Below are 27,636 nucleotides of genomic sequence, written 5' to 3' on the forward strand. Positions count from 1 at the left end.
CACAGAGAAACCCTGTCTCAAAAAACCACACATAAAAAAAATTAATTATAAACAAATCGTGCCTGCAGTAAATGGTAGGGAGTTGTATATAAGGGCATGCACTGAAAAATGAAAATAAAGAGCTCTTCTTTACACGGGAGCCTATTCTGGTTGAGGAGATGCACTGTTTACGTTGATATTGATCGTTTTCTTGTTATAGCTTCAAAAACAATACCATGTTCAACTTTTACAAGACAGTTTCTGTTCGATGATCTGCTTCCATCTATCCTAAATTCAACAAACAGATATCAATAGCACAAATCTTTATTAAAATAGGTCATACTACAGCTCTTCAAGCAGTAGACTCTAAATTTTGTCAGTTTGCCCATTTTTTTTTGCTACAGCTCCATTTTTTACCCACTTTCCTTCACTGTTTATTTAAAAAAGAGTTTCTGCCCCACTTAGGACTTTCTGCATAGCTTCAGTTTCTATTATTGAGATCATCTTTCCCCTATTACCTGATGATTACACAGGCTAGCTCTTTTTCTCAATCATGTTTTTTTTTCTTGTTTGACATTGCTACTGCTTGTTGTTTTACCAAGAGTACACATTTTTAAAGCATTAAGTATTCTTGATCACAGTAGGACTTCTAGACTATTAGGTTGGTCTGAAATAAGGTCCATTTTTAAAAAGGAACTTCCAAATCAGATGTCTTCAAGACACTTGCAGATTTTATTTTTTTAGACATGGTTTCTTTTTTGTTACCCTGACAGTCCTAAAACTATGTAGATCAGGCTGGTACTCACAGAGATATCTCCCACCTCTGCTTCCTGAATGTTGGGATTAAAAGCAGGTACTACTATGTCTGGCACATATTTTTTTAAATTCCACTCATAGATTGTTAAACTAACAAACATGACAACTCAACCATAAAGCTTAGTTGTGAAGTAGCATGAAGTCTCTCATCTGCACAACTGAGTACATGAGGTTATATATTTTTAGGAAAAAAGGCAATCTAATCCCACTGGTTATCACATAACCTTTTAACTTTCTTGTATTTAAGCTCGGTAAGAAACTAAGTTTTTCTCTCATTTCCACTAATGTCTTTAAAATTACAAAACGAAATCTCAGAAAAGATTGACATTGAAGTGGGATCAGGATGAAAATAAATCTACTGGAATTAGTGAATTAGAGCCAGAGTCAAGACTTTCCCAGTTAAATTCTATCTAGTTCTCACTTGCAGAGTGCTTTGAACGCTCTCTCCATCTGAGCTCAGTGAAAGCTAGATCGAATAAAGGGGCCTCCTATATCCAACTCCCAAGCGCATTCCCATCCCCAAGGGACCAAAGCCCACCGGGAGTGATTCTGTGATTGACATGGACAAAGTTCTTATTGGACACACAATACTTTTACAATGGTGCTTTTCGTTGTTGTTTTGGGGTTTGGTTTTTTTCCAGACAAGGTTTCACGGTATAGCTGTGGCTGTCTTGGCTCGCTCGTGTTAGACAATGCTTTAAGAAACAACAGGCAATCAGGGAAGGGAAGGTCTTTAAGCATGCTTTCCAGCTGGGGCGACGGCCATCTCCGACTTTGGCTTTAGCTTCGAAGAGGCCTTTGTTCTTCACCGTGTGACCCCAGCTAGCCTGGGACTCGCTATGTAGGTCAGGCGGGCCTCAGACTCAGTACGGCTGCCTCTACATTTCCGAGCGGGGACGAGAGGCGTGGGGCCACCAAGCACGTTCTCCTGAAGACATTAAATTCTCAGGCTACGTCCCCATCATGGCTACTCTCTCTGGATCCCGCAGAAATGGGGGGCCCGGGCCTCAAGTGAGAACAAAGGAGGCGGCGCCCCGTGACGCGCAGGCCCCCGGGCGGGATCAGCAGCCCCGGAGCTGTTTACTCTGGCGGCCAAGGCCACCACCGGGTGCCACACTATAAAGGGCGAGCTGCCCGCTCCCGGGAGCCTCTGGCCTCCGGCTCGCCCACCGAGCCCCGCGACATCCAGGCGAGCACAGCTCCCTCACACGGTTCCCGGGAGCGCCAGGCCTCGGCTCGGGCGCACCGGACGCCGCGCCGTGCGCCACGTGAGGCGGAGCCCGGCCCCCCGAGCGGCGCGCGCACCCGGCGCCGACCATCGCGTGACTCGGCGGGCGCGAGGGGGTGAGCGCCCGGGCCGTACCGGGCCGCGCCGCGCCACTTCCGACGCGGCGCTCGCTTCAGGTTCCGGGGCGAGCCGCCTCGGCTCGCGGGCCCGGGATCCGGCGGGATGGAGGAGGCCGCGCTCGGGGAGGCCGAACTCAACTGGTCCCGCCTCAGCGTGTCGGCCGAGGCGTTGGAGTCGGAGCTGGAGGCGCGCGCCGAGGAGCGGCGCGGCGCGCGCGAGGCGCTGCTGCGGCTGCTGCTGCCCTACAACCGCCTGACGTCGCTGCCGCGGGCGTTGGGCGGCGGCTTCCCGCACCTCCAGCTCCTGGACGTGAGCGGCAACGCGCTCACGGCGCTGGGGCCCGAGCTGCTGACGCTGAGCGGCCTGCGCACGCTGCTGGCCAGGAACAATCGACTCGGCGGCCCGGGCTCGCTGCCCAAGGGCCTGGCCCAGTCGCCGCTCTGCCGTAGCCTCCAAGTGCTCAACCTCAGCGGCAACTGCTTCCAGGAGCTGCCCGCCTCGCTGCTGGAGCTGCGCGCCCTTCAGACCCTCAGCCTGGGCGGCAACCAGCTGCAGAGCATCCCCGCCGAGATCGAGAACTTGCGGAGGTGAGCGGCGGCGAGTCCCGGGGGTGGGGAGCGGGGCGGTGGCCCGAGCTCCGTGGCACCGGGTTGGAGGGGGAGGGGGACCGGGCGAGCCATCGCCACCGGTAGCGTCTGACCAAGGTTGGGTGGGTGGTAGCCTTTGGGTTGTGTTTGGCCTGCCGCAGGTCTTCGAGGCACCCCGTACCCCGCGCCCCCCAATGAACTCTGGAATTCATTGTGGAGACCAGGCTAGCCTCAAGCTCACAGAGCTCCGCCTGCCTCCACCTCCCAAATCTGGGACTAAAAGACATGCGCCACTAAGCCGGACTTCGCCTTCTTTCTTGAGTCGAGACCGGGAGCCAAAAGGGCACCCACCCGTTAACCGAGGTTGGCGATTTCTTACTGGTTAAGTCTTCCGTGACTTTCCATGCGTTTGCATCAAAGTGGCATTTAACGTGGCGTAGGAGGTGCTGACCTACTTCCTTGGTTTTTATTCTATTTCCAGTTCCCCCCTTTTCCCGATACCCAAAGTACCATTTGTGGAGTCAGTGAGCCTTGCACACACACACACACACAGAGAAAGGCAGCTTGTCGTTCACTAAATTTTGGGGTTGGGATTGGGTACAAAAACCTCTTCACGCTGCGCTTCCTTTGACCCTGAGGAATTATTCACATTTCAAAATTTTATCTTAGTCTTCTGTATTTCTTAAAAAAAAAAAAAAAAAAAAAACTGTTCCTAGGACAATTAGAGCCAAACTGTACTTCCTCTGTGTGTCACGCACCCCACCATACCATTGTATCTATGTTACTGTATGTTACTGAATGTGATTCCTTCTTTACAGGAACTGTCTGTCATATCTCCTAGTAGCTTAGTCAGTAGTGTACTGGAGTGAGGAGGTACAGAGAGGATAATAGAAGTGCCCAAAGGTGCCCTGCAGGGGAGTTGAAAACAAAACAAGAAAGCATCTTCCACTTGTTAAATATTTTTCCTCTCCTTTAATTGGATTAACCAAGATAAAAGAATGTGGAGCCAGAAAGAACCTTCGAGTTAACAGGGAAAACATTGACCCAGGAATAAGACTTTTTTTTCACATCTCACCCTTCCGCTGGTCACTTAGCACTTCCTGTTTGCCAAATGAGGCATCTGGACACAGTGTCCCTTGATTTGCTCCTCAATAGATGTTTACAAAGTACTTGATGTGTCCCAACATTTTCCTAAGTTCTGGGGCTAATCCCCTGAGATAGAATGACAGGGATTTGACCTATTTTGGTTCTTGAGTAAGTGCCATTTGAGACAGCCTTCTGAAGGAAGTAACAGTGAAGATTAGAGTGTGAGCCATTGGGACCAATCCAGGTAAAAAGAAGAGTGTTGTGTGTGGAAGTCCAGGAGCAAGGAAACAAACTGCTGAAAGATGATCATTGCAAAGAACCGGGGCCACTCAGAGGGTGTCACATCTCGAAGACTTCCATAGAGTGTGGATTGTATTCTGAATGCACATGTCTTGTTCCTGTGGAGTGGCAAGGGGCTGAAGGTGAGGGGATTTGGGGGCTGGTTAGGAGGCCATTGTGGTAGACTAGAAATGACCGGTAACCTACAACAAGCATACTAGGGAAAGGTAGGAGATAGGACAGGTAAGGGGAGATTATGTTCATTGGATAGACTTTGGTTCCTCTTAATTTTAACATGTCGTTTTTTCATTTCAATCAAGTATTTTTAAAAATTTTTATTATTATTATTTTTGGTTTTTTGGTTTTGTTTGTTTTTTTCGAGACAGAATTTCTCTGTGTAGCCCTGGCTGTCCTGGAACTCACTCTGTAGACCAGGCTGGCCTTGAACTCAGAAATCCACCTGCTTCTGCCTCCCAAGTGCTGGGATTAAAGGCGTGAGCCACAATCTAGCATATTAGGAGGAGCCCAGGGAGAGTATTGTCAATGATTCTAAGATGAGGCACTCTCCATTTTTAGAGGAAGAAACAAGGGCTCAGAGAAATGAGGTCTCTCTCAAGATCACAAACCTATTAAGTAGAACTGGATTTGAATACTGGGGTCTCTGATGCCAAATTCAAGAATTTTCCACAGTGGCCAGCTAGGGCTAGGACTTGAGTGTCTAGGCTTCTGTTCTGGGAAATACGCAATTCAGAGGATTGGGTCTGGCCATTTATACCTGGTTGAGCTGATTTCTGTACTGACAACAGCTACGCAAAGCTGTTGGTCACTATGTTTTTGACTTGAATTTTTGCATCATGGTTGTTGTTGTTGCGCTTTATTTCTCTACTAATAAGAATCAGCAGAGATTTAGATAATGAATTCTACTTGGATGTAGGCCAAAAGGCTCATTGCAGAATTGTACTCCTAAAGAAAGAAGCAGCTTTGACCGTGGCCTAGTTCATTTCCTTCTTTTCAAGGATGAGGAAGTTGAGATTTTGTATGATTGAGTTGCTTGAGGCCAGATAGGGGCCTCAGCAAGAGTTGAGTGATTTTAGTTCCCAGAGACTGAACTATTCTGCGATAGTTCATTACTGGTGGGACGTGGAGAGGTGGTGTTACAGTCGCTTGACCCCCCCTTGAACATCATGTTCTTGCAGAGCCTGGCATGTACTGGGTGCTGTAGTGGGCTGCTCTGCTCCTCCCTCCCTCCCTCCCTGCTGCTGAGGGTGGACTGCATGGCCTTCCACGTGCCAGCCAGGAGCCACTGCTTGAGTCAGGTTGACTATTTTGACACATGAAGAAGATTCTGTCCTTGTAAAGAACAGTTAAGAGAACAGTTTTTTAAAAGTTACACAGCATATATAGGCCACAGAAACTCCCCGTGTCCACTAGTCACATTCCAGGGAAGAATCAATAACAAGTCTTGGTTGCGTGTGCCACCGTCCTCTCTGCGTCTCCTGGAGCTCTCAGAAGAGATCTTTGCACTGGACGTGTTGATCCTTCCCTTAGTGGCAAAAATTTAAAAAAAAAAATTACTTTCAAAAAAGCAAGTAAATGGGTGCTGGAACGGAGCTCTTGTTTATTTTTATGATTGGCTTCATTTCCCTGAAGTCAGGATATATTCGATAGGATTTATCAGCAAATAAATGTACGTTTGTGGCTTTTGTGTAGGCAAACATTTTTGTTTTACAGTGCTGAAAGGTAGAAGTAGTTCACACCTGACATTTCTTCTAATGAACTGAGGTTTTATCCCTCTCAGTTCAGAAACTAATTGAGTAAAGATCAATTTATTACTCCCTGAGCAGCAAACTTTGAGTAAATTGGTTGTATGGCATCCATTTGGAGACGAAATCTGAGCCAACTGAGTTTCATGACTCCTTTTCCCGCCCACCCCCTTCGATGTCTTCTGTTTGATGACCTTTTCTTGGTGTCTTTTTAATGTGGTTATCAAAGATAAAGATAGGAGGATTGTGACAAAAGCTAACAAGTAGTCCCTGGAATGTTAACGCTGTCTGCGGTGGACAGCCTAGGGAAGGCGCAACTCAACAAGATCATAGAAGGGTGTGCCAAAACTCCTCTCCGTTTACATTCATATATCAGATTTGTGGGTTGACCTCCTTCAATTTCACACAATGCATTTTGATGGCGGTCCACTCCTACCTCTGGACCCACCCAACTTCCACGTTCTCTCTCATTTTGTATTTTCTTTTTTCTTTTAAACCCACCAAATTCAATATTTGTGTTACCTGGCTACTCTTGGTTGTTGGGCTTGCTCTGGAGTATGGTTGACCTACTGGGGGTTACACCCTTAAAGAAAACCGACTCTCCCCATCCCTGCAGCTATCAAATGCCTAAGTAATAATTGAGTTAATGGTGGCACTTGGAATCCACCTCCTCCACTCCATGCTGGGATTCCGTGTGGATTGAGCTTACACCGCTCACAATTGCTGTGAATTTGTATGTGCAGTGATCCTCTCCTGTCTAGAAAATTCTGCTTCCTTGAAGTTATTCACCACCTCTAGCTCTTGAGAGTCTTTCTACCCCATCTTACTTGACAGTTCTTAAGCCTTGATGAGCTATGTATGTGTCTATGTAAAATGGATGTCCAATTTAGGGCTTAACACTCCTCGATCTTTTATTCTATGAATGTCAACCAGTTGTGGGGCTCAGTATTAATTACTCTTTTTACTTAAGAAGTAGAATCTGGTTATAATTGAGAGATACACTAATCTTGTATATAGCAGTAAGTCATTAGGAGTCCTTTTAATACTAATTCATATACTGGAATAATATTCTGGTGCCTCTGACATACCCACAGGTTGTTTTTCCTCATTAACACTGGCAAATATGGGTTTGATTTTATGGAAAAGGCCTTAAATCCAGTCAGAACGTAGCACCATGCCACTATTGCATTTGTGGGCAGATTGAAGCTCAGAGCGTTTGCTGTGACTTGAAAGGTTTACCACTGGCTGAGATTACTTTCTCTGCTATCATACAGAGCACCTTCTAGCTAGCCAGTAGAGATGAAGCTTCCTGGGCAGTACCCATTTGATTTCTCCATGTTTTATGATTCAGATATATAGTGTCTTCAGCAATTTAGTCTTACCATCGAGATCTGGAGGATAATCCAAAGCACCGACAGTGGCCTGTAATATTTAGAGATTTCTGGGACCCCAGTGACCACAACTCAAAAAAAAAAAAAAAAAAAAAAAAAAAAGCAAACTATTTATCTCCTGGTATGTTGAGGTATTCTGCTGGCCAGTTTTATTGCATTTTGGCACAGATAGAATCATTTGGAAAGAGGGAATCGCAATTGAGAAAATATTCTCAGAAAACTGTCCTGTCCAGTCCACCACCGTTTTCTTAATTGATGTGGGAGGGCCCAGCTCACTATGGGTCATGCCACCTCCGGGGCTGGTCGCCCTGGGTCAGCTTAAGAAAACAAGCTGATACTACTCAGCTATTAAAAAGAATGATTTATGAAATTCCTAGCCAAATGGATGGACCTGGAGGGCATCATCTTGAGTGAAGTAACACAATCACAAAAGAACTCACACAATATGTATTCACTGATAAGTGGATATTAGCCCAAAACTTAGGATACCCAAGATATAAGATACAATTTGCTAAACGCATGAAACTCAAGAAGAACGAAGACCAAAGTGTGGACACTGTGCCCCTTAGAATTGGGAACAAAACACCCATGGAAGGAGTTACAGAGACAAAGTTCGTAGCTGTGATGAAAGGATGGACCATCTAGAGACTGCCATATCCAGGGATCCATCCCATAATCAGCTTCTAAACGCTGACACCATTGCATACACTAGCAAGATTTTGTTGAAAGGACCCAAATATAGCTGTCTCTTGTGAGACGATGCCGGGGCCTAGCAAACACAGGAGTGGATGTTTACAGTCAGCTATTGGATGTATCACAGGGCTCCCAATGGAGAAGCTAGAGAAAGTACCCAAGGAGCTAAAGGGATCTGCAACCCTATTGTTGGAACAACATGATGAACTAACCAGTACCCCGGAGCTCTTGTCTCTAGCTGCATATGTATCGAAAGATGGCCTAGTCGGCCATCACTGGAAAGAGAGGCCCATTGGACTTGCAAACTTTATATGCCCCAATATAGGGGAATGCCAGGGCCAAAAGAATGGGAATGGGTGGGTAGGGAAGTGGGAGGCGCTATGGGGGACTTTTGGGATAGCATTGGAAATGTAATTGAGGAAAATATGTAATAAAAATATTAAAAATTAAAAAAAAAAATAAAGAAAACAAGCTGAATCTGTTTTCTGTTTCTACCAACCCATAGCATCATTTTAATAAATGTCAAAATACCAGCTTACTGAGAGAGAGAGATTACTGCCTAATCACTAAAAAGAAGAAAGAGAGAGAGAGAGGAGCAAGCCAATAAGCAGCATTCCTCCAAGGCTTCTATTTCAGTTCCTGTCTCCAAATTCTTGCTCTGACTTCCCTCAGTAATAGACTGTTACTGGAAGTATAAAATGATGTAAATCCTTTCATCTCTTTCTGTTACTACTATTGAATCATGTTTAAGGAGATAGCATTTAAAGATAAATTAAGTTATTGGGGATGTTACTTCAAGAAGCCTATTTTTTTGTAGTGTGTGGTATTTGTTTTCTACATCTGTGTATTCCTTTTTCACTTTAATCCCATTTTAACTAGAGATATAATATGGACACACCTTTATATTCAATATACCTATTAAACTGAAGAAGCAAAAAGCATTTTCTGTGTATGACTGGCTAATGGGGATAGTGGGCACTACTTGAAAAGCTTTACATAATCAAAAGTAGAAAAGAATATACCATTGAAATCACCACGTAGCAAATAAAGAAGGTGAGCTTATAAAAGCAATTGAAATTTAATAAATGGCAGTGATTATATCTGAGGAAATATCTACTATGATTAGCAACCCGTAAAGGACTTGAAGTGTGTTTCCTAACTCAGAAGGCAAGAAAGGAACTTTTCAATGAAGCAACAAGAAAACTTTTAAAATGGACATTTATGAAGAAAAAAAAACAATTAAAATTCTTAGAAAAAATATACAGTAGTCTCCCATACCAACTTATGGTATGTCTTTACTGGGTTTCAATTACTCACTATCAACTGTGGCCCAGAAATATTACATACAAAATTCTAGAAATAAATATTTCATAACTTTTAAGTTGCAGCCCATTCTGAGTATCATGATGAAATCTTGCATTGCCCCATCCAAAACCTGAATGGGCCCTTGAAGGTGGTGCCCAGTCCCTGGTCCCTGCCTTCCTCTGCTCCCTCATCTCCTGGGAGCTTCTCTACTGCATATTCCTACCTGCCTGTTAATTACTTCGCAGTTGCCTTGATTGTTGTTCTTATTTCACTGTAACAAAATGCCTGACTGAAGTAACTTGAGGAAAGAACTGCCTCAGTTCTTGTGGTGAGAAGGCACGGGAAGCTTCGAAGTTCAGGGAGTGCTGTGTGGCAGAGACTAGTTACTACCTGGTCGGCGGCAGGAACCAGGAACTGAGTGGTACCCTCAGTGCTCTGCCACTAGTGACCCACTTCCTCCAGCTGGGAGCCAGGCATTCACAAAAGAACACATGGGAGAACAGAGCAACTTCATGCCAGTAAGTAGTAGAACTGAACAATACAAATGCTAGCCACAGCAACAAAAGCTGGAAGGGGATTGATAATCAGGGGAAGTAGATTTCAAAGCAAAATGATTGAAAGGAACAAAGAAAAATGCTTTATGTGAGTTAAGTAACACTCAGAAAGGAAGTTCTAGGAGTCAGAAGCTTGAATGTCTGCAGTGTAGCTTTTGTATACTGGCAGAAACCTGAAGGAACGTTGTGCTCATACAGGAGACTAGCATCCAGAAAGATGGCAAATGACAAACTAAAGCTTCGGAATGGTTCCTTTTACAAAGAAAGCCAGCTTGAACTCTTGTAATACATATAAAAGCAAGTAAGAGTAGGTCTCAAAGAAACAAAACTATGCAGAACACATTTAACAGCAAAGCTCTCAACAAAGTAATGGAAACTGTCTAACCCATGAGAAAACCAGCCAATGGTATGGAAACGGAATGCTTTGAGGATGTACACATGACCAAGAGCGACAGAAGGATGGTAGATACTAGATTTCACTCTAGCAAACTGCAGGTCTATAGATGGAAAGTTCAGATTGGTACCTTTTTCACACCGTCAAATTGTTTTTAACAAATTAAAATGTTGGCAAGGGGTATAGTTCAAGGTAGAGATAGAATCACCAAAGCAGGTCTGGGGGTGGGGGTGGGGGCTGCCTCCCGTGTAAGGTAGATGGCGACTGAGAAAGACACTCACGTCCACTCTGGCTTCTGCACACATACACATGCAAAAACTGCCCATCAGATAATTCTCATTTTGGATACTAGTGTAGTAGCCTTTCCCCACTTTAAAGCTGTTGTTTTATTTTACTTATGTGTTGTTTGAAATCTTCTTAAAAGAATGATAGTTCTGAGAAGAATAGCAAAACCAAAAGTGATAGTGGAAACCTTCCAAATACACTGTGTGTGTGTTTTATTTTTATTATATTGTAAGAGCTGACTACCACCTCCCTGAAGACATCTTTGAAAAGCAACCTTGCTACTGTCATCAGAGAACAGTGTTATGTGTAAGATGTTATTCCATGAAGTAAACCAGGATTACCTAGAAACTTCATAGTATGTACTGGTTTACATAATTTATTCAGATTGCCCCTGAAGAATGTACTTGTTATAGTAAGAACAAAGAAAAAATATAGAAACTTGGATATGAGTTTCTGCCCTTTTAGGAGGGTGAGCAGGACTTTTGGTTTCCGTGTTGCCAGTTTGTGAATGCATCTAACATAAGCATGCCAGCATGGACTCTCAGGGTACCTGTAACTTGGTAACTCCAGCCTTGTCTGGGGTCTTCAGGAAAAACTTTTATTTACAGATGTGCCCATAGAATCTTTAAAGTCCCCTCCTCTACCCAAAATATTTTCTCTTTCTCTCCATCTGAAGGGCAAGGTTCATAGCCCAGCTGAACTCATGGTACCCTGGGGTAGCCTTTCCGGTGAGAGCTGCTATGACCCTTATTCTTTGTCAGTGTGTTTGAATTGCTGCTCTTGTTTGGTAGGTAGTTTAATCAGGCAGTGTCTTACCTGGTAAGATACAGTATAAGATCCCTGGGGATTACATTCTCTTTTCTGGACACTGCCTGGCACATAGCAGATCCTGAGTAAGACATTTGATGAGTGAGGAGATGAACTGTGTCTATTACAGTAGAGATAGTGGAGTATCTTGACCAGCTTGTATTTATTCACTTTTTAAATTTTTGCTTTTACAGTTTAGAATGTTTATACCTTGGAGGAAACTTCATTAAAGAAATCCCACCAGAATTAGCAAATCTGCCTTCTCTGAATTACTTGGTGTTGTGTGACAACAAGATCCAAAGTGTGCCTCCCCAGCTCTCACAGTGAGTAGTCTTGGCCGTAGACAGACATCTGTGGTTAGGAACCACTGAGAGGAATTAAAGTATGCCAGTAATCTCAGCACTGGGGAGGTGAAACAGGAAAACCTTAAGTTCAAGACCAACTTGGACTACATAGTAAGATCTCAATTTAAATGGAAAAGAAAAATCGGTAGTCTCAAGAAAAGTTGTAATTAACAGACCCACAATGTGTTATGAGCTGAATAGTTTTCAGTTTTACTTTTAAATGCTCTGGTTTACTCAAAATATTTGCTCAGCTGTGTATGTGTGTGCCCTCATGTGCGTGCATATGAACACACACAGGTACAAGTGTGCATGCTCGTGTCACTTGCATGTGGAGGCTTGATAATGACCTGGGGTCCATTTGTTTCCTTTGAGATGGGGGAGAAGGTGTCTCATTGGTTTGGAATTTACCAGAAGGCCTCAGGGAGCTGGCTCCTCAGTGCTGGGATTACAAGTGTGCACTACACCTCACTTCTTTATTCTTTTTAACTGGCATTTTCACAATTGAACTTGAGTCTTTGTGCCTGCAAGGCCCAGGCTCTACTGACTGGCCCAATCGTTCAGTTTTCTTCTTGACACTTGAGGGTAGGGAGAGGCAGTAGGGAGCGTGCTCACAAAAATGGAGTAGTAATTTGACATAGCTTTCCTTGGGTCTTGTGGGACTTGACAATTTGTATTTGATCTTAAGCATTCCTGTCCTGGTGTGACTTTGTAATAAAAAGGATCATTATTCATAGTATACGTAAAATCTTTTTTATTGTATAAGTGATATGTCCTCTGGTGTCTTTAAATCTGTCATTTAGCTGACACAGAATACTTTATAAATGTTTTCAGTACTCTGAAGATCCCAGAGGGATAGTCTTTGATAGCATTTTTAAAACTGTATTCTGAGCTGGGTTTAGATACTTAATTTTTTATTTATTGACTCTAATCCTAATTGTTCATTTATATGGGAAGCTCAGAGCCTATATACACACACAGACCTGTTTGTACATAGAGAAGTGTATGTAGGTATAACTTTCTGCTATGTTACTCATCCATGACCTTTGGTTTCTGCGTGGCATTCACTCTAGGTTGCATTCGCTTCGATCCCTCAGTCTGCACAATAACTTGCTGACATACCTGCCTCGAGAGATCCTTAATCTTATTCACCTGGAAGAGTTGAGTTTACGAGGAAACCCGTTGGTTGTTCGTTTTGTTAGAGATTTAACGTATGACCCTCCGACTCTTCTGGAATTAGCTGCAAGAACCATTAAGATCCGAAGTATTTCTTACACTCCCTATGACCTTCCTGGAAATCTTCTTAGATACTTGGGTTCAGCCAGCAACTGTCCAAACCCAAAGTGTGGTGGTAAGTTGACCTGGGGTTGGCCTTCGTCACTCTCTTAGCTGTTTGTAAATTTTGATGTTGTATTGTTTTAATTAGCTCAGGCTTCTTTCACAGGAAGGCAGTTAGTAGAAAGTAAGATGCTTTGTCGCCTCAGCCTCCTTCTTCCTTAAAAAAGTCTTAATTTTAGAATGTCTGGCTGCTGTCCATGTGTATTTGAAAGTTCACTATTTATTGTATTAGGTTCCACTAGTTGATGCTTCTCACCCACCCACCGGGATGGCATATAGATATTTACGTTACAACTCATAACAGCAAAATTAAGTCAACGCTAAAATGATTTTCTGGTTGAGGATCACTGTACCATGAGAATTAGGAAGGTAGAGAACCACTGCGTTGGGTATGCTTGAAGATGTCTGAGAGCAGACTGAGTGGCTACCCATTTCTGGATGTACAAAAGAACTTTAAATCTATGGCTCAGGATTGATATTTAGAGCATTTGAAGAAACATCCTGCTTTTAAATAAGGTACTGGTGTGAAGACTAGTATAAGCACCAAGAAAATGTTGCATCATAATAATCAAAGCTGGGGTAAGATTCTGAAAGTCTTATCTTGTCCTGAGATATTATACAGGTGAAAGGGGAACAAACTAAATTTGTCTGATTGTTACAAGATAGAAAGACTGGGCATAGCCTGGCAGTGGTGGTGCACGCTTTTAATCCCAGCACTTGGGAGGCAGAGCCAGGCGGATTTGTGAGTTTCACAGAGAAACCCTGCCTCAAAAACAAACAAACAAACTGGGTGTAAAGAAGAGCCTTCTCCCAGCTGGCCTGGCTGCCTTCTCTCAGCAGGATGCATGCTGGGTCATGAGTATGCTAAGCCTTCCTCTGTGGGCCTCTAGCTTGAAGCAGGTGGTGACAGGGCAATGTTGAAACAAGGGTGTGGAGACTTGTAAGAGGTAGCATTCATACAGGGATTCCTGCTGAAATCGCCTATGTCCCGCATCCATCCTCTTCTGGAAAAAATCAGTAAAATAAAACCAGTCATTGAACATGCTTCTCTACTTCTACTACCCCAGGTTCCTTATTGAACTATAAGTTAAAAATCATGACATTTATAAGACACTTTTTCTTTGTAGAGTTTGAAAGTTTACAGATGAGAGTATTACAGGAAGCTAACATGGCTACTAGGATTTATTATAAGCCTATTGATGTCTCTTAATTTCTAAGTTGTTCAGAGTAGTAAACTATAAAGAGCTATGGGGGAGCCCAGGCCTGGCGGCACACACCTCTGTTCCCTGTACTCAGGAGGCATAGGCAAGTGGAGCTCTATGAGTAGGAGACCAGCCTCGTACACAGAGAGCTCCAGGCAGGCCAGGTCTACATAGTGAGATCCTGTCTTTATGAATGAATGAATGAATTTTTGAATATTTCGTCCGTTTTGTGATAGACAGTAGTTGGAAAGCTTAGATGCGTAAGATGCGAGGTTTGAGATCCTTCTTTAGAGAGACATTGTGCCACAAATCTATATAGTTTGGTTATACTGTAACCATAGGGATGGACTTTGTATGTTAGAGAATCTGTAAGGTATTTTTAAAGGTTCAGCTAGAGTCTGGCAATACAACAACCTTTGCTTTCCTCTTAGCTCTAGCTGTAGCTCTACTTCACTGAAGGGCCATAGTTGAGGAGCACTGAGTTAAAAACCAAATAAGAGAAATGGCAGTTTTAGTCTACCATAGTGTATTTGATTTTGTGTGAACTAAATGAGATCATCAGCTTTGCAGCGTGGAGATACAGAGCCTGCATAAATGTGAGATGACATTTTGTTAATGTCAGTTTTGCTCTCCCAGTCAGGGTGCATGTGTATTGATCCTAAACCCTTCCTTGGACGAGGTGGAGGCAAGAGGATCAGGAGTTCAAGGCCAGGCTAGAGTTTTATAGGCTGCCTGGGCTTTAAGTGACCTTGATTTCCCAAAGGATAAGAATAGATATAACAGTTACTAAAGGGGTTTCAAAAACTATGGCTCTTGAATTTTACTTCTTATATTCTTCTCCCCTTTCTGAAAATTCTTGTATGGTAGTTATTTCTTTAATCATTACTAAAGGAAGTGCTTTTTAGTCTCTGACTGTAGGATAGTGCTAGCAACGGGAGGTGGGGGCTTGGGGTGGGGGTGGGGGTGTAGAATAAGGGCACTTTACACATCCTGTAGTCTCTGACAGATACTGGCCCCCATGTAACGCAGAGAAAGTGTCCTGTCCTTTCTCAGCTGGCTCCTTTCAGATACATTGTCTTGCCTTTTTTCTTGTTTTCTAAAACATGATTAAGAGTATGAATGAATTATGTCACAGTGAACAAAGAAAGATTGCAAAAATCCTTTCTTTCCTCCTCCCCTCATAGATTCTAGGGACCAACTCCATTTGTCAGGCTTGGCAGAAGCACCTTTATCTGTTGAGCCATCTCTCGGGCCTTCCTGGTGTTCTCTTAGCAATCAGATTGCCACCTGGAACTTCTCCCGTTATTTCTCTGTGCTGCTCTATTAGAAGGAACTGTTGTAATACTTCTACTTAAGATTCCCAAAGAGAGTTTATATGTAATATATCTCCAAAATGCTGGAAAGGGGTTTTAAAAACTGTGGCTCTTGAATTTTACTGACTTCTTATATTCTTCTTTCCTCTAGGAGTCTATTTTGACTGTTGTGTCAGACAGATTAAGTTTGTGGACTTCTGTGGGAAGTACCGTCTCCCCCTCATGCACTACCTGTGCTCTCCAGAGTGCTCCTCCCCCTGCAGCTCTGCCTCACATAGCTCCACCTCCCAGAGTGAATCTGACTCAGAAGATGAAGCCAGTGTTGCTGCACACAGAATGCAGAAAGTCCTTCTTGGTTGAGCAGCAGTGGGTATTGAAAAATATTAAAACACTGAGCAGAAATGACTAAAAAGGAAATGGGTCTTGAAGTTGATTGGAGACCTGAGCGTTTTCATCTTGAGTGTCCATGTGTGAAAGACCTGCCATGATGTGAAAGAAAGGTTTTGCATTCTGTCTACACATTCGGCAGGAATGAGTCCAGTTCCCTGTTTAGATTCTTTGAGTGTGAATGGCAGTTCAAAATTCAGCTGATCGGTCTTAATTTTCATGTAAGTCTTTGAAGAAACACTAACAGGATGGCTCATTCTGAAGACAGGCATGCCTGTAAGCAGCCGGAAGTGGGATCACCTGGGACAGCTGAGTTGCATAAAAACATCATCACAGTTCTGTTACCAGGGTTGTCCTGGTTTATGCTGAACACTATACATAAAATGAGCCTTCTTCTTGTGTTCTTGTCCTGGACTATTGAAAGCCTTTCTGACCAACTAACTGGACAGTAAGGACTATGACTTTTAAATGGAAGATTAAACCAGCTCTTGTTTTGTGTGTTTGTTACTAACTTTATATAGTCTAGCAGTGATATGTTATAATAGTGCCTTAATCCTAGCAAGATTATGGAAGCCTATTATAGAAATTAGTTCAGAACAACCTACAACCTGACACTGTGTAAAACACTTGGAAATATACTTTAACCAATTAGTTGAACAATTGTATAGATAACACCTGGGTTCTGAGGGCCTGGAACTCTGTAGAATGGGCTGCTCTGGAACTCAGAGATCCACCAGGTGGGAGATCTTCCAGGTGGCAATTCCAGGGGTCCTCCACCTCCCTAGTTGCTGAGATTACAGGTGTACACTACCATCTGCTTCCTGCTTCCATGTCCATCTTAACTTCATTTTTGTTTATTACAATGATCTCTTCTAAGTAAACAGCTTTTACACTTAATGAGAATGAGAGGCTAAAGTCTTGATCTGTCTATTCAAAAGACAGAATAATAATTTTGGACCAAAAAAAATCTAGATGATGGAGTCCGCATCCACCCGAGAGCACAGCCTCCTTGCAGCTCCTCCGTTGCTGGTCCACACCCCCAGTTCGCCATGGATAATGATATCGCTACGCTCGTCGTCGACAGTGGCTCCAGCAGATGCAAAGCCGGCTTCCCCTCCATCGTGGGCCGCCCTAGGCACCAGGGTGTGATGGTGGGTATGGGTCAGAAGGACTCCTACGTGGGTAATGAGGCCCAGAGCAAGAGAGGCATCCTGACCCTGAAGTACCCCATTGAACATGGCATTGTCACCAACTGGGACGACATGGAGAAGATCTGGCACCACACCTACAATGAGCTGCGTGTGGCCCCTGAGGAGCACCCTGTGCTGCTCACCGAGGCCCCCCTAAGGCCAACTGTGAAAAGATGACCCAGATCATGTTTAAGACCTTCAACACCCCAGCCATATACGTAGCCATCCAGGCTGTGCTGTCCCTGTATGCCTCTGGTCGAACCACTGGCATTGTGATGGACTCCGGAGACAGGGTCATCTACACTGTGCCCATCTACGAGGGCTGTGCTCTCCCTCACGCCATCCTGCGTCTGGACCTGGCTGGCCGGGACCTGACAGACTACCTCATGAAGATCCTGACTGAGTGTGGCTATGGCTTCACCACCACAGCTGAGAGGGAAATCGTGCGTGACATCAAAGAGAAGCTGTGCTATTTTGCCCTAGACTTCGAGCAGGAGATAGTAACTGCCACATCCTCTTCTTCCCTGGAGAAGAGCTATGAGCTACCTGACGGCCAGGTCATCCCTATTGGCAGTGAGTGGTTCCGATGCCCTGAGGCTCTTTTTCAGCCTTCTTGGGTATGGAATCCTGTGGTATCCATGAAACTACATTCAATTCCATCATGAAGTGTGACGTTGACATCCGTAAAGATCTATGCCAACAGTGCTGTCTGGTGGTACCACCATGTACCCAGGCATTGCTGACAGGATGCAGAAGGAGATTACTGCTCTGGCTCCTAGCACCATGAAGATCAAGATCATTGCTCCTCTTGAGCACAAATACTCTGTGTGGATCGGTGGCTCCATCCTGGCCTCACTGTCCACCTTCCAGCAGATGTGGATCAGCAAGCAGGAGTAGGATGTGTCCAGCCCCTCCATCGTGCACCGCAAATGCTTCCAGGCGCACTGTTACTGAGCTGCGTTTTACACCCTTTCTTTGACAAAACCTAACTTGCACAGAAAAAAAAAAATAAGAGACAACATTGGCATGGCTTTGTTTTTGCTTTCGTTTTAATTTTTTTAAAAGGTTTTTTGTTTTGTTTTGGCGCTTTTGATTCAGGATTTAAAAGCTGGAACGGTGAAGGCCACAGCAGTGGGTTGGAGCAAACATCCCCCAAAGTTCTACAATGTGGCTGAGACTTTGATTGTACATTGTTTTTTTGGTTTTGTTTTTTTTTAATAGTCATTCCAAGTATCCATGAAATAAGTGGTTACAGGAAGTCCCTTGCCCTCCCAAAAGCCACCCCCACTCCTAAGAGGAGGATGGCCGAGTCCACGCCCTGAGTCCACCCTGGAGAAGATGATAGCATTGCTTCTGTGTAAATTATATACTGCAAAATTTTTTTTAAATCTTCCTCCTTAATACTTCATTTTTGTTTTTAATTTCTGAATGGTCAGCCATTGTGCCCCCCCTTTTTTTGTCCCCCCAACTTGATGTATGAAGGCTTTGGTCTCTCTGGGAGTGGGTTGAGGTGTTGAGGCAACCAGGGCTGGCCTGTACACTGACTTGAGACCATTTTAATAAAAGTGCACACCTTACCAAAAAAAAAAGAAAAAGAAAAAGAAATCTAGATGACAAGTAGTCTAAGAATATCTCCTTTACAATATTGGAATAAATGAGTGAAAGTTGGACATAGTTGTGCACACCTCCAGACCAACACTTGGGAGGTGGAGGCAGAAAATCAGGACTTCAAAGTTACTAGGCTTCATAGTAAATTTGAGGCCAACCTGGGCTACAAACATGAAAACTTGTCTCGATATGGATGGGGGTGGATTTTAACCATCAAGTGTGTCTCCTTGGTTCCTCTTTGTTACGAAACCATGACTTCCAACTACATAAACATGAGCGTGAAGCAGAGCCCATTATGTTCATCCACAGTAGAGTAGTTCACAGAGCTAGCTAGCATAATTGAACACTGAAAAAAGTATTACGAAAACATTAAATATATTGTATCCTTAAGGTGTGAAGAAAAATAGTAACACAAATTATTGTCATTGGAAATTAATAAATTTTACTAACTAGTTGGGCAATTAAAAAATACTAAAAATATAAGCTAACATTAAAAAATATGTAACTCTCACTGCTGATCATTAACCAACCTGTAATAACAGGAAGCCTAGTTGGTAAGTGCCAAAAGTAGTTTCCCATTGTATTAGGGCATCAGGTGGTCTCTTAAAGGGTGTTTTATTAGAAGCCAACTGTATGCTCACAGTATTCGTGTGTTAGGTTTCTTGTATCTATTATTTTAGTAGAATATATTAGTAGGTTCTAGGGTAATTCAGGGTTTGTATGTGTGTGTATTACGTCATGAAACACAAGAGTTTCGTGGCTGCAGTTGTGAAACGCTGCTATAGTGAGTCCCCTTACCTTTCCCTCGGAATAGTGTAGTAAGATTATTTTTTTTCTTTTTGATTTAGAAATTTTCTTCCTGTGTTTATAGAAGTGATGTTTCTACTGCTGATGTAATTGTATGATAGAACATATAAAGTCTTTGTTTATTTCTCCAAGTAAGCATCTGTAAGCTGCAGATTGCAAGGTTGGGAAAAGCAAAGATGACTTGTAAATGCTTTGTAATTAGATCATTTAGTTAAGCAACACTGAACATTTTCTCGGAAAATGCTCAAATTGATGGGACCACATTCTTCTGGATTAAATACTTGTATTTTCTTGATTGATAGTCATCTTGACTTAAGTAGTTTGAGTAGCCTTTTAGGAATTACTTGTAAATAGCCTTGTAAATAGAGCGTTTAACCATGTGTACCCTTTCTAGCCTCCCAGAAAGCAAGTGTATCGTTTCTTCTCCTATAGTTGTAAATACTCCAGCCAGAGGTAGTTTCTAGCCTGTGCCATATAGATGTGTCCTATGGTGTTCTCTCAACAAAGTGTGTATTGTGGTTCTTTATGTGTATAGTTAAAGTCTATGAGCAGTGTGCTGGGTCTGTGTGTAGCTGTCTTCGGCTGGGCTGGGGATAGGTACAGAGCCTGGTGCATGTTAGGCAAGCTACATACAGTTCATGCCTGGCACAGGTCGCTTGTAATGAAATCTGCAGTGAGCTTTTATATTTTTAAAAAACTCATCTTTGACCCCATCTTTTATAGAAGTTGCTAGTGGTTTCTTAATTTTTTTTCTTTCTTTTTCATATTTTTTAAACTAATGATTAGATAGCGTAGTGTGATAGGAAATGGCCATCTAGAAGCTGATCATCTTCTGAAGTCAGCAGACTGTTAAATGCTAGTCGGCCTCATTAGTTGAGTTGCATGTGTATCTAGCTAATGAATACTTACAGTTTCAGAATCAGCAATTTTTATTATACAGTGATTTTCTTTTCCTTTTTTTTTTTTTTTTTTTTTTTTTTTTTTTTTTTTTTGGTTTTTCAAAACAGGGTTTCTCTATGTAGCCCTGGCTGTCCTGGAACTCACTCTGTAGACCAGGCTGGCCTCAAGCTCAGAAATCCACCTGCCTCTGCCTCCAAAGTGCTGGGATTAAAGGCATGCGCCACCACTGCCCAGCCATTATTTTATTTTCGGAAACAGGGCCCGGCTGTGTAGCCCAGGCTAGCCTTGAACTTGCTATGGTAACTCTTGCCTCAGCTTCCCAGCTGCTGGGAATATCACATACCCTGCTCAATATTTTACTTTAAAACGTGCCAAAGGTGCCTCTTCGTCTAAAAATCTTGATATTAAAATGTTATTGCCAATATTAAAAATAAACATTCATTATAAATTGTACTTGAAATATATGACATTTTGGGGTGATGTAAATAAAAGTAGAACTCAACCCTTAGTAGGGCAGCACATCCCTGAGACCAGTTCTAACAGAAGCTGAACTACTGGGTTTAAATGAAGAATCAAGAAGAGGCTGTTGGCTGGAATGTTAGATGAAACAAATCTTTTAAAATCAACATGGGGTAGGGAAAGAGAAATCATAGGTACCTAGGCAAATCCCTGAGCCAGTAAGGCCCTGTAGAGTAATAATGAATTGTTACCTTAAAATCTTATCACTAACTTTATTATTATTATTAATTATTACGTTAGTTCCTACTGCTGGGAAGCTGTTCACATCGCTCCTTATACAGGAGCCAGCGAGCTGTAGGCTTTCTTCAGCCTTGCTCTTCCCAGAGTTGGAGAGTAGTCCCTCCCTGACCTGGTGGGTATAATACAGCAGGTGGCCTCCGTTAATGCTTACCTTTTCATTGTGGTTTTTAAGACTACAAATCAAGTATTTAGTAGTAGCTATTTACAAACGTGTTTGCACAAACGGGAGTGCTTATAGATACAGCTTTACCTGTAAACATATGTGTAACATTATTTAGCTGCATTGAGTTTGTAAGTGCCTTTACCTAAATGATTTGCCTTTCATCTAAAAGTAGACATTTTATTATTATAAGTATTGCTCTTTGTTTAGTGCAAAATATTGAGTTTTTAAGTTAGACTAGGCATATAACACAGTGAAGTGCTGTGTAGGCCTTTAGGCAGCATGACCTTTAGCACATAGTTCTATACCAGTGCTTAAAAATAAGTGTTTATCCTTCACTAGTTATACATTAGGCATATAATGTTATGTGACATTAACTCAGTAGTGTGTGGTTTTATATTTCTGACATAGTGTGATCTTTTTAATAGTACAGTAGGCATCGTGTCCTTTGTGGTCTGAAAGTGCCTACATCTTCCATTTAGCCCTTAGTGTGGGAAAGAAAGTATATGATAAATTGTTGGCAATAGCTATATGATGTGTATTTGACTTGAGGGAGAAAGACTGCTCCTGAGAGGTTCCTCTGCCCACAACAGGGCCATAACAGATGTAGGAAATCTTCATCACGCTGTGCCAGAAGATCAGAGCCCTCCAGAATCAAGGATGGAGCCCTACCACTACTACCCACCCCCCAGTCAAACGGTGTATCTTTTACATAGAATTTTATTTAAAATGTATATGCTACCACAAAGGATAAGAAGTTCCATCTTATGAAAATATTGTTACTGAGGTCTAGTGTGTTTCAGCAACAGTTTTCGTATAGGTTGAAAAGGGGGTAGTTTAATAGGAATAAAAACCTCCATTCTTTTTACATTTTTTTGTGATCTGTATTTACAAAGGATTGGAGTAAGCATTCCACTAACTCACAGAGTTGAACATTTAGGAGGCAGTTTGATGGGTGCTGTCAGGCTTTTACTTTAGTCAGTCTCAATGAGTGACATAATATGCAGTATCGTGTATGTATTGAATTTAGTGGCTTAATGAAGGCTATTTACATGCAGAAAGCTGTCTGCATTCATCATAGTATACTTGGTTCTTTTGGCCATAAATAAATTGAATATAACTGTATTATTTAAAACTCTAGCTGGAGGAGTCTTAGATGAGTTGGCATTGCTGTTTGCTGGCATTGGAGCCGTAACTAGGGATGGTTAAGAGAGTCACTGCACAGTTTACATGGTCAGCACTGCTGTTGTGAGAAACAGTGTTAACTCACTAGTCACTTTCTGTCATGTCTAGACTTGTGTTGAGGTGTGTCATATTCTCAGCCCACTTAGTGTGATAAGCAAAAACATAATGGGAAAAGCTTTTTAAATAACAGGTCTTAGCTTTTTAAAATTGGGGGTTTCAAAAACAAGAGATGCTGAAAAGATGTCACCTTTGACTTTGGTCAAATCATTACGTATGCTCGGACATCTTAATTTTCTATACTTAAAAGTATGTGTATTACAAATATCTGTATAAGTATATACATAATTAAAATGTAGCTCAGAAATATGATTCAACTGTGGAGTTTTTTCTGGAAAAATATAGTCCTATTGTATCAAATTTATTTACTTTATTATGGCTGATATTCTAAAAAGAATGTTTAAGCTATTTTAAATTCTTGTGCCTCTTCCCCCAAAGGATATTTAAAAATATGATCTTATATTAACTTTATATTCTTTCTTCATAAATTTTGCCTTAAACATTGTGCCTTGTTTTATTAGAATCCAATTCTGGCTTTTGTAACAACATTTTATTTTAAACAGACATTACTTTTTAAAAAATCCTTATAATGCTTGTATTTGCTATATCACTGCTTATCTGTTTATTGAATTTATTGAATACACAACTCCAAACATTTATCATTTATTGTATGTACTAGACAAAAGAGAAAATAAAGATAAAGTGTGTTCTCCTGAGTTCCTTCCTGGTCCGGTCATCTTGCAGCCGTGATTACTCACAGTATATTGATGATCCCACACTTCACACTGCTCTTCTTAGAGCACTGTAGGTTCTGAATTCCAGAATGTAGAAGAGTGTTTCAGTTGGCTGTGAGCTGGGGCAAGCAGTGGCTGGGAAAGACAATATTTGCAAAGCAGTTAGTGTTTCAGATTTGCAGAAATGGGAACAGCTCAGTGGGTCGCTGGTTGCTGCCTAGAAAAGCCACCTTACAAAAACAGACCTAGGAACTGGAGGGAGTGGGGGGGCATTCTGGCCTCTTACTGTCCTGGATAAAACTGCCTCACTTCTTAGAGCTGGTGACATGCCCTACCTGTAGCCATCAGATGCCCCAAACATTCAGGGATGTGTTAGCTCTGTCCCATCCATCACAACAGTCACTTCCAACAGCAATACATTAGCTTGCCTTAGTACTGAGGAGCTAGAAGCTAAGTGTGCTCACTTGGGGGGGGGGGTGCTTAAGTCAAGAGACCCTTTTTCTTGACAGTTTCATACACTGATGCATGCTGTAACACTCATCTACCCTGGTTTGATTTCCTCTCCCTGCCTAGCTGCAACTTCGCTAAAAATCTTTGACCATCCAGTGGAAAAAAGACAGCATTTTCAACAAATGGTGCTGGCACAGCTGGCGGTTATCATGTAGATGAATGCGAATTGATCCATTCCTATCTCCCTTGTACTAAGGTCAAATCTATGGATTAAGGAACTCCACATAAAACCAGAGACACTGAAACTTATAGAGGAGAAAGTAGGGAAAAGCCTCGAAGATATGGGTACAGGGGAAAAATTCCTGAATAGAACAGCAATGGCTTGTGCTGTAGATCGAGAATCGATAAATGGGACCTCATAAAGTTGCAAAGCTTCTGCAAGGCAAAAGACACCGTCAATAAGACAAAAAGACCACCAACAGATTGGGAAAGGATCTTTACCTATCCTAAATCAGATAGGGGACTAATATCCAATATATATAAAGAATTCAAGAAGGTGGACTCCAGAAAATCAAATAACTCCATTAAAAAATGGGGCTCAGAACTGAACAAAGAATTCTCACCTGAGGAATACCGAATGGCAGAGAAGCACCTGAAAAAAATGTTCAACATCCTTAATCATCAGGGAAATGCAAATCAAAACAACCCTGAGATTCCACCTCACACCAGTCAGAATGGCTAAGATCAAAAATTCAGGTGACAGCAGATGCTGGCGAGGATGTGGAGAAAGGAACACTCCTCCAATGTTGGTGGGATTGCAAGCTTGTACAACCACTCTGGAAATCAGTCTGGCAGTTCCTCAGAAAATTGGACATAGTACTACTGGAGGATCCAGCAATACCTCTCCTGGGCATATATCCAGAAGATGTCCCAACCGGTAAGAAGGACATATGCTCCACTATGTTCATAGCAGCCTTATTTTTAATAGCCAGAAGCTGGAAAGAACCCAGATGCCCCTCAACAGAGGAATGGATACAGAAAATGTGGTACATTTACACAATGGAGTACTACTCAGCTATTAAAAAGAATGAATTTATGAAATTCCTAGGCAAATGGATGGACCTGAAGGGCATCATCCTGAGTGAGGCAACCCAATCACAAAGGAACTCACACAATATGTACTCACTGATAAGTGAATATTAGCCCAAAAACTTAGGATACCCAAGATATAAGATACAATTTGCTAAACACATGAAACTCAAGAAGAACGAAGACCAAAGTGTGGACACTGTGCCCCTTAGAATTGGGAACAAAACACCCATGGAAGGAGTTACAGAGACAAAGTTTGGAGCTGTGACAAAAGGATGGACCATCTAGAGACTGCCATATCCAGGGATCCATCCCATAATCAGCTTCCAAACGCTGACTCCATTGCATACACTAGCAAGATTTTGCTGAAAGGACCCAGATATAGCTGTCTCTTGTGAGACTATGCCGGGGCCTAGCAAACACAAAAGTGGATGCTCACAGTCAGCTATTGGATGGATCACAGGGCCCCCAATAGAGGAGCTAGAGAGAGTACCCAAGGAGCTAAAGGGAACTGCAACCCTATAGGTGGAACAACATGAACTAACCAGTACCCCGGAGCTCTTGACTCTAGCTGCATATGTATCGAAAGATGGCCTAGTCGGCCATCAATGGAAAGAGAGGCCCATTGGACTTGCAAACTTTATATGCCCCAGTACAGGGGAACGCAAGGGCCAAAAAATGGGAGTGGGTGGGTAGGGGAGTGGGTGGGAGGGTATGGGGAACTTTTGGGATAGCATTGGAAATGTAAATGAGGAAAATACCTAAAAAAATATTTTAGGAGCTGGAGGGATGGATCAGCCGTTAAGAATGTGTTCTGCTCTTCCAGAGGACATGTGTTCAATGCCCACCTCAGACAGCTTCTGGCCTCAAACATCTGCATTCACATGCAAGTATCCACACACAAGAACACATGCCCATACATAGAATTTAAAGTGTTCAGGTTCTAACCATAAGGCAGGTGACCTTTCCTTGTGAGAAAAACCTTGTCAAGCCATGCACTGGTTATGATGATTGCAGATAAAAATTATGTGCTACTTTGAAGCCATATAATATTCCAAGAAACAGGAAGTATATCTGCCTGGAGGACATTGTAGTTAACCCACCATGACAGGGCAACAGTAAGGAAAGTTCAACTAAGACTTTATGCCTAGGTTTTGCCTTCACTTCTTTTAGCTCTATGAAACCATATGATTCTTTTACTGTTTAAATCAGAACAGTAATACTATCTTAATACTTGGGTTAATAGGAGCTGAAGAGCTGGTCCAGTGATTAAGATAGATCATTTGCTGCTCTTAGACAGGACCCAGATTTGGTTCCCAGAATCAATATGGTGGCTCATAATGAATTATAATTACTGTTCCAGAGGATCCTGCTTTTTCTGGCCTACATGAGCACCAGGCAAAATACTCATACACATATTATATATATATACACACACACATATATACATATATGTGTGTGTGTGTGTGTGTGTATATATATATATATATATTGCATGTAATACTAAAAAACAATCCACGCTATTGCTGGCTATGCTCTAGTAACCCCATGCTCTCTGCCCCCATGGTCTCCATGTGGCAGCTGCCCAACTTGCAGTTTGCTTGCTGTGGAACCTGCTCACATTCCCAGTCATCTGCCCCCTGTGGCTAGCTGTCACAAATCCCAATAACCCAGTAAAATCAAAACTCTAGAGGCTTGTAATTTATCAGTCAGATTTATATCAGTAAATTCTCAACTCACAAAATGCCCACACAATAAACTCAGAGCCCGTTGATATTGATACAAGCTGCCCACCTGGATTGGACATATTGTCCTATATTATTCTATTCCTTCTATGATATTCATAGCTCTACCTGTGGCTATTTAAAGTCACGTGGATCGGGTTCATTCTCTCCTTCCTCCATCTTCTCTGTCCTCCTGTCCTCTCTGACCTATGTGTTCCGTCTCTAAAACTCTCAGCCCACTTTCTGCCCCCATTCACAGGCTCTAGCCTTATCTTGTGCCTGCCCTCACCTCACCTGCATATAGACAGCAATAATTTTATATATATATATATTTTCAAGACAGGGTTTCTCTCTTTGTGTAGCCCTGGCTTTCCTGACACTCAGTAGACCAGGCTGGCCTTAAACTCAGAGATCTATGTAGTGAGGATTTGGGTTTCTTTAAAAATATAAAAATATTACAAGAATGTGTTTTTATTTTAATCCCAGATGTGGAATATGAGGCTGCTTCAGATTGTCCACAGCAGCTGACTATGATTTACCTCGTGCTTTGCCAGCGACAGACAGTTTCTGTGAGTGTGTGACATTTGGAATTCTGGGGACTCTTCAGCGAGTATAAAAATGCTAGGGCCCAAAGATGCAGGGCTGTTGTTGATGTATTGTTGGTTGGTTGCTGTTTGCTAAGTAGTAACGCACAAAGAAGAAACAGCAACAACAGGAAATCAGATATCCCAGATATCCTGACAGCAAAGACCAAACTTGCTCCACGGAACTCATAGCCCCTAATCAGCAGGAAGTAGTCTAAGATAATGTTGCCCCCTTCCCCCTCTATCCTTTTTTTTTTCTCTCCTATCTAGCATTAAGGGGTTAAAAGGGTGGAATAAAAAACTCACTAGGTAGCCAGATCCAGCTACAGATCTACCTTGCCTTTGCCTCTGGAGTGCTGGAATTAAAGATGTGTGCCTCAATGCCCAGCTATAGGCTATATTCTTAATGGTCTTATTTTAAAAGGGATTCTGTAAATATTGGGAAGGTTTAAATGGAAAAGAAAAGTTGTACATAATGTCATGAGAACTCTAAGAATGTTCTTAAAATGTCATTATTGATA

The 27,636-nt window shown here is 42.4% G+C and overlaps 1 protein-coding gene and 1 pseudogene across 1 annotated transcript; both read left to right on the top strand.

Moving 5' to 3' along the window:
• The first annotated feature begins 1,836 nt into the window (after window positions 1–1,836).
• Window positions 1,837–16,871, top strand: Lrrc58 (leucine rich repeat containing 58). Its single transcript, XM_021184860.3, has 4 exons — window positions 1,837–2,730; window positions 11,482–11,610; window positions 12,702–12,979; window positions 15,633–16,871. Exons 1-4 carry the CDS (start codon window positions 2,246–2,248, stop codon window positions 15,839–15,841), a joined length of 1,101 nt encoding a protein of 366 aa, XP_021040519.1. The 5' UTR covers window positions 1,837–2,245; the 3' UTR covers window positions 15,842–16,871.
• A 46-nt stretch (window positions 16,872–16,917) lies between these two features.
• On the top strand, window positions 16,918–23,250 carry LOC110311516 (actin, cytoplasmic 1 pseudogene; annotated as a pseudogene).
• Window positions 23,251–27,636: the final 4,386 nt, after the last annotated feature.

This window comes from Mus caroli, unplaced genomic scaffold, assembly GCF_978045245.1.
Source record: "Mus caroli unplaced genomic scaffold, Mus_caroli_1 scaffold_17, whole genome shotgun sequence".
Lineage (NCBI taxonomy): Eukaryota > Metazoa > Chordata > Mammalia > Rodentia > Muridae > Mus > Mus caroli.